Source organism: Athene cunicularia, assembly GCF_003259725.1.
Source record: "Athene cunicularia isolate RWA chromosome 3 unlocalized genomic scaffold, athCun1 chr3_part1, whole genome shotgun sequence".
Taxonomy (NCBI): Eukaryota; Metazoa; Chordata; class Aves; order Strigiformes; family Strigidae; genus Athene; species Athene cunicularia.
The window spans coordinates 33,564,069-33,571,874 of NW_020799097.1; the positions used below are offsets into that span (position 1 = coordinate 33,564,069).

The 7,806-nt window shown below is 41.3% G+C and overlaps 1 protein-coding gene across 1 annotated transcript; it reads right to left on the minus strand.

Annotated features, from left to right (window-relative positions):
- Window positions 1–3,373: 3,373 nt before the first annotated feature.
- EEF1A1 (eukaryotic translation elongation factor 1 alpha 1) lies at window positions 3,374–7,121 on the minus strand. Its single transcript, XM_026844328.1, has 7 exons — window positions 6,893–7,121; window positions 5,798–5,977; window positions 5,371–5,667; window positions 4,967–5,117; window positions 4,530–4,786; window positions 4,085–4,319; window positions 3,374–3,777 (listed from the first exon to the last, which is right to left on the minus strand). The coding sequence occupies exons 1-7, from the start codon at window positions 7,034–7,036 to the stop codon at window positions 3,653–3,655; spliced, it is 1,389 nt and encodes a 462-aa protein (XP_026700129.1). The 5' UTR covers window positions 7,037–7,121; the 3' UTR covers window positions 3,374–3,652.
- Between the last annotated feature and the right edge of the window lie 685 nt (window positions 7,122–7,806).

Genomic DNA, 7,806 nt, shown 5'->3' on the forward strand with positions numbered 1-7,806 from the left:
GCAAAGACAGGGCACTCATCAGCTCTCCCGTCTTTCTCTGCCCCCCAAGCCCCCATAGGCACTACATAAACATTTAAGTAATATAAGTTAATTGTGGGTGAATCTGTATTACAGACTAAATTTATGCTGTTCTTAAAAATATACTGAAACACTTAGCACCAAGAAGGAAAAGGATATCCCCCTACAGTACAAATTTTGGTTTTGCATGGTTTTATCTTGACCAAATCTAAAACTGAAAATAATGCGTTTAGAGAAATGTTATTTGACTCAAACAGCTTGTCAGTACCTTTCAACATATATTGAGCCAGCTACAATCAGAGTATGAATTAGTCTTTCAGCTGCAGTTTCAGTAAAATTAACTATACCAGTTACTAGCCTTGTATGAGCTGCTTTGAAATAAAATTAAAATACCTTGGGGTAGTAGCCTAAGCAGACCACATTTCATTCCAGCCAAAAACATTCACCCGGTGAAACAAAACTGAGCAAGTAGTTACTTAGCTACAGCTGCTACGGCCATGCTGCTCCGTTTTCCTACACAGACCAGGCTTTGTTGCCTCCCAGTCCCCAAATACTTTGCCACATAGATATTTGGAATATTTCTGTTTACTAAAAGCCCTCCAGACTCTGAAAGTATGCATCATCAACTAGAAAGGAAATTATGTTTAAACATTCCAGCTCCCCACTGCCACCTTCAGTAATAAAAGTCCAAACAGATTAAATTTAGTATTCTACCCAGTTTTTTGCCTTCATAGCTAGCTATGTCACCATGGCAGTATGCTTTTACCCTTCTGTATAAACATCACCAGTATTGCAGGACAGTATGGAAAGAGTTAAGGACAGCTCTAAGAGTTGCTTAAAGAAATAAGCAGTCAGAAGACAAATACAGTTCTCAACTATCAACATTTATTAAAAGTTTGACCAAAGTAGCTTTATTCCCAAGTTTGTTTACAAAAGTCTAACAATTTCCCCAGGTAGTCAAAGATTAGTAAAATAACTGAGATGGCATTGCATTAGTGCATAGAAAGCAAAACTGGTCCACAACAGTTTAAAAAAAAAAAAAAAAAAGGAAGAAAAAACCCCCAGAATTTGTGAAAAATTGAGGTTTTAAATACACTTGAAAGCAATAGCTAGTATCGCAGGCATTCAGAGGTCTTTTGTTTTTACTGCATACAATGTAAATTTCTTTAGCTGCAATAGTGCCTGTTCCTCTAGGCTTCGTTTTTTCTCCTATAGAAGCAGAACCACCCCCTCTGCCCCAAACTATGAAGCTCACTTGCACCTAATCACTTGGGACATTTTAACACGAAACGCCCTCCCAGGTGCTTCTGCAGTTGCCACGCTTTGTGCTTTCTGATCTACATACAGTTGATCAGAATGGCCTCCCTGAAGAGCTGCACTGCCTGCCTTTAGCTGCTGCCCCTTCCTTTAGCTTCCGTTAGCTCAGATCAGAGACGCTTCCATCGCCTATGCCATTCCAAACCTTATTTTGCCTTAGGCTTCAGTTTGAATCAGTTGCTTATTAAAATTCCCAAACGGTAATAGAGCAAGTACACCCCAGCTGAAGACAGCACTGTGCGAAGAGGGCGGAGTAACTGCAGACTGGATGTTGCGCATCCAGACCACGGCCAGCCAAACCAAACATCCTGCACCTACACAGGAATGTGGATGAAATCAAATACAGAGCTGCACGGCAGGCAGTTTGTGCCAAAGCCGTTTTTCTTTTCATCATTAGAACTTTGCACTTTGCTGAACCAGTCAGACCAGTCTCTCAGAAAAAAGTCAGCAGTTAAACTGAAAAGCATGCAAAAATTTGGCAAGCTAGCTCAGCTTTATTATGGCAATGGTACCTCTGCCTCAGCTTTAAAGTTACATACTTCCTGTTGCCTTGGGGATACCAACAAACCTTTAGCAGTAATTTAAAAATCACGGCAAGATTCCTTTACTGAATTCCAGTCTTCTACAGACTATAGCACTCTATCCCTTGCTTCTGCTGTACTGAGTACATCTGTACCTTCAGAGATGGTGTATAATGCTCCAAGGTTTTACCACAGTTAAGACACAGGTGAGCAGAAAAGGAGAAAAGATCCAACCAAAGCAAGTAAGAGCATGAAAATGAGTAATAGCAGTTCAGGATTATCCAAGCAGTACAGATGTTAAGAGTTCCTGCAAAGCAAGCACACAGCTGAAGGAAAACAAGCAGGAGAATATAGCTGTTACAGACAGAACAAACATACTGGTGTTATGGAACAGTAATTCCTCAAAAGTACTGAATTCTTTTTGAACTTATGTGGGGATGCTGTGGGGAAATTGTGTTAAAGGTTAGTAAAACAGCTGCATCGTTACACAAGCCAGACCCGATTAACCATTAACTGCTTGTCTCCATTTACCAATTCAAACAAGACTTTTATTCTTGAAACCCCATTTATCACAGCTAGCATTTCTTAAAGCCCAAAATACTTTACCTGGATTTTTCTAGTAATTGTGATCTTTTTGACTAGTTACCCAATTCCACTTCAATTGAATATTTGAGCCAAATCTTCAACCCCACTGCTAAAGAGACAGCAAGCGGACAGCCCTGCCACGTCAGTGGGTGCTGACACAGCAGTGTGCATTTACCACATCGCTCTGGCAAACGCACCAGGACGTTCTCCAGACATCCCAGAAACATCCTTGACCCAAAGTTAAAAAATTCAAAACTATCAAGCAGGACTGGTATGAACATCATCCCGTTGGAAGTCAGTGGAAATAGCTACTGGTTGCTTTCTCAGGTTTGTTGTTGAAAAAACTGAGCAAGACGCAATAATGGTGGGTCATTCAGAGACAGCCTGACACGCGTCAGAAGTATGCTCAACAAAAATTGGTTTTGCTATTTAGCTGAGTGTCTTACTATATATTAAAAAACATTTAAGTGTTTAATCTTGAAAGGTCTACACAAGTGAATAATTTCCCCAGAAAAATACCTGGTTTTGCTAGCAATTAGAAAGATCTGTGACAAGACACTTGGGAGACCCAACTCTTGATTATGCTTCAAGGTTAAATGTGTTTCTGTTCACACCATTTCTTCTTCCCAGTATAAAGTTTTTCTTGGTTTACACAATGCATCACAGAATGCACCAGAACACTGTGACTGCTGCCTTGCATTTGTGCTACCCGATCTAGAAGCCAACTTTAAAGAGCACCAATTTTTTTTTAAGGCTTAGATCAGTTCAAACTAAACCTGATAAATTTTGCTCTAATCTTCAGAAACAACAAATTTGTGTATTTCTTTGCCATTTCTGAACATACTCAAGTAACATTCATCCTTTCTGATCCCACCAGGACCGTATACAGGTTTTTCTAAGAACTTGACGTTAACCCAAAGAACACAGAGACATAGCATTGAACTTTTGTTTTAATGGTCTCAAATTCTGTGACAGATTTTTGGTCAACTTTCCATTTTAAAAAATTTATCAATTTTTCAAGACTAATAACTTAAACTGCCACGAAACAAATGGTCCACAAACATTCCTTTCCTTCTGAAGCTTTTACGATGCATTGTAATCATTAACCAGTCTTTTACTATTAAACTTAAATGGCCAATTGAGACAAACAGTTCTGAGACCGTTCTTCCACCACTGATTAAGACTGAGGTGGCAGCTGATGTACAGAATTTTCATTTAGCCTTCTGGGCCTTCTGGGCAGACTTTGTGACCTTGCCAGCTCCACCAGCCTTCTTGTCAACTGCCTTGATGACACCAACAGCAACCGTCTGTCTCATGTCACGCACGGCAAAACGACCTGAAAACAAAAACATTGTTTATGGCTTTTGTCTAGGGCTACAATACCCACAGCGTTCTCCACACAGCGGCAACACACAACTTGCGTTAAGTCCGAAATACCACTCTAGGACAGTAAAAACTGCATCAGACTGGGACAGACACCACAGTTACCCAGAAAGCGCCCCTGTACCACTGAAATTTTGGTTCCACTTCCAAGTTATAGCTTTTAATAGCATTTTACAGAACATACTACATCTTGATAGTAGAAATCGAGGAACATCTTTTTCCCAGGGATCAGTATGAACACGTTTTAGGAGATGCCTTACCAAGAGGAGGGTAATCAGAGAAGCTCTCCACACACATGGGTTTGCCAGGAATCATATCAACGATGGCAGCATCTCCAGATTTCAGGAATTTGGGGCCATCCTCCAGCTTCTTGCCAGAACGACGATCAATCTTCTCTTTGAGCTCAGCAAATTTGCATGCGATGTGAGCAGTATGGCAATCCAGCACAGGGGCATAACCAGCACTGATTTGGCCAGGGTGGTTCAGAATAATAACCTAGGAAACCAAGACAGACAAGTTAACACCAGGATAATTTTGAATACCTACGTCTTCCAAAGTCAAGAGCCTTTCACGGGATTTGCTTCAAGCTAATGGATCGTGGAACACAAGTCCACGCCACTTTATAGCTTAGCCTACCAGTAAGAAAGAACGATTTCACAGTACAGAGCTACATTTCAAACACCTTTAAACAGCTGCAAAAATCACCTGTGCAGTGAAGCCAGCAGCTTCCATTGGAGGATCGTTCTTGCTGTCACCAGCAACATTTCCACGGCGAACATCTTTCACAGACACGTTCTTAACATTGAAGCCAACATTATCACCAGGCAGAGCTTCACTCAGGGCTTCATGGTGCATCTCAACAGATTTTACTTCAGTTGTAACATTGACGGGTGCAAATGTAACCACCATGCCTGGCTTCAGAACACCAGTTTCCACACGACCTACTGGTACAGTACCAATGCCTGTAAAGAGAAGCAGTATTAGCAATTCAGCTCAAGAACATATGCCCTGACAGGAAAACACTTTAGACAAGTATCCTGCATTTTACACTTGAAAAAACAGCTCTCAGGCAAACAACTGCACTTCTGTCCCACACATTAGCTGTTGCTGGCAAGTGAGACGCATTTACAATGAACACATACCGCCAATTTTGTAGACATCTTGAAGAGGCAGACGCAGAGGTTTGTCAGTTGGACGAGTTGGTGGCAGGATGCAGTCCAAAGCTTCAAGGAGGGTGGTTCCACTTGCATTGCCATCTTTTCGGGTAACCTTCCATCCCTTGAACCAGGGCATCTGCAAGAGAAACAAGCCCAGGCATAAACTCTCTGCCAAGTTTAATGGCACAAGGCTAGAAAAGACCAAATAGCGTATATCAGGCATTACGTCAGCACACTATTGCAGACTAAGAATTTGTGAAGTGCTCGGATTTCTGACCTCAGCGCTTCTAAACATAACTATTAAAAAACAAGTGCATTTTACTACTGCATAGTTTATCTCAACAATCCTCCTAGTTTCATCTGTTACTGTAAAGAAATGTCAAACCTACATTAGAGCTAGGCTCCAACATGTTGTCTCCATTCCAACCAGAAATTGGCACAAAAGCTACAGTGTCTGGGTTGTAGCCAATTTTCTTGATGTAAGTGCTGACTTCTTTGACAATCTCTTCATATCTCTTCTGGCTGTAAGGTGGCTCGGTGGAATCCATCTTGTTGACACCAACGATCAGCTGTTTTACACCCAAGGTGTAGGCCAGAAGGGCATGCTCACGGGTCTGCCCGTTCTTGGAAATACCAGCCTCGAACTCACCAACACCAGCAGCAACAATCAGGACAGCACAGTCAGCCTTTGAAGAGAAGAGAAACCCTCATTATAATGCTTGCAACACACGTGTCAAAAGTATTAGGGGAACCCTTCCCAACCAATCAAGGAAAAATTTTCCCGAACTCTGGAAATCCTTAGTTCTATTTACATACCTGAGAAGTTCCAGTAATCATGTTCTTAATGAAATCTCTGTGTCCAGGAGCATCGATGATAGTGACATAGTATTTGCTTGTTTCGAATTTCCACAGGGAAATATCAATAGTAATACCACGCTCACGTTCAGCTTTTAGCTTGTCCAAGACCCAGGCATATTTGAAGGAACCTTTGCCCATCTATGAATTTAAAAGAAAAAAGGCTTGTTTTCTTCCCTTGCTTTGAACAACGATGTATTTGCATTTACTTCAGAAAAACCACGCACTGGCTAAAGAGCAAAATCTAAGAATAGTAAGTGGTTCAATGCTGAAAAATGTTGCTGCTTGTAAAACAGGCAACAAGATACACTTGGCACCGCTAGTGAGACATGCCAACTGTTTCCTGTTATTTAACTTGCTGATAGTTTAGTCCTCCTGACAGCTTGTTAATTGCGCTAACGTATCTTCAGGACAGATCTCTTGAGCCCAAGCAGTACTACTATCAAGTGACCTCTACAAATTTAAGTACTCTTACTAATGCAATCCTTGTGACAATCAACACGTTTAACTGCGACTCAGCCCAACATCTGCTACATTTCATTCTGAAACGTGCTGAGGACCACCTATGCTGTTATTACACAGGAAAAAGAAAAAAAAAGTATACCACTTTCTACAGGTTCAAACACCAAATCCGTACCTTTCTCATTTTCAGAAGTAGGCTTTATCAGAGCACCTTAATTTTATCCTCAACTTAATGTGTGCAAAGACCGACGCTGGGAACTTCACTTAAATTATGATTCCAGACATAATTATGTAGATACAGGTTTAGACTACATTTTTTCCTCCTCATTCTACACTTCACAATTTGAGCTCTGCCGACTAACATAATGGCGGATACAGCACTTACGCACTTGTTCAACTACAGGGACAACCGCATCCTAACTGCCACCCCGTGGCCACATAACACTTACGCACTTGTTCAGCTACCCCGGACAGTTGCAACCAAACCGCCTCCCTGTGGCCACAAAACAGTTTGCAACTGAAGTTTTGCAACTAAATCTCTCTTTATTCATCCCTGCACCGCGAAATCCTGCTGGATGTCACAGTCCCACCCACCTCAGCAGCTTCCTTCTCGAACTTCTCGATGGTCCTCTTGTCGATGCCACCGCATTTGTAGATGAGGTGGCCGGTGGTGGTGGACTTGCCAGAGTCGACGTGGCCGATGACGACGATGTTAATGTGGGTCTTCTCCTTTCCCATTTCGGATGTTAGTTAAGTTCCTTCTTTCGGCGAAAGAGAATCGACACCTGGAAGTTCCCCAGACAAATACCAGTTACGCCTTCAGTATGAGCTGCTTTGAAATAAAATTAAAATACCTTGGGGTAGTAGCCTAAGCAGACCACATTTCATTCCAGCCAAAAACATTCACCCGGTGAAACAAAACTGAGCAAGTAGTTACTTAGCTACAGCTGCTACGGCCATGCTGCTCCGTTTTCCTACACAGACCAGGCTTTGTTGCCTCCCAGTCCCCAAATACTTTGCCACATAGATATTTGGAATATTTCTGTTTACTAAAAGCCCTCCAGACTCTGAAAGTATGCATCATCAACTAGAAAGGAAATTATGTTTAAACATTCCAGCTCCCCACTGCCACCTTCAGTAATAAAAGTCCAAACAGATTAAATTTAGTATTCTACCCAGTTTTTTGCCTTCATAGCTAGCTATGTCACCATGGCAGTATGCTTTTACCCTTCTGTATAAACATCACCAGTATTGCAGGACAGTATGGAAAGAGTTAAGGACAGCTCTAAGAGTTGCTTAAAGAAATAAGCAGTCAGAAGACAAATACAGTTCTCAACTATCAACATTTATTAAAAGTTTGACCAAAGTAGCTTTATTCCCAAGTTTGTTTACAAAAGTCTAACAATTTCCCCAGGTAGTCAAAGATTAGTAAAATAACTGAGATGGCATTGCATTAGTGCATAGAAAGCAAAACTGGTCCACAACAGTTTAAAAAAAAAAAAAAAAAA

Coding starts and splice junctions, on each gene's coding strand:
- EEF1A1 (XM_026844328.1), bottom strand. CDS start 7,036: ATGGGAAAGGAGAAGACCCACATTAACATCGTCGTCATCGGCCACGTC. Junction 5,118..5,370: donor TGTTGGAGCCTAGCTCTAAT/GTAGGTTTGACA, acceptor TTTCTCTTGCAG/ATGCCCTGGTTCAAGGGATG. Junction 3,778..4,084: donor CTCTGATTACCCTCCTCTTG/GTAAGGCATCTC, acceptor TTTTGTTTTCAG/GTCGTTTTGCCGTGCGTGAC.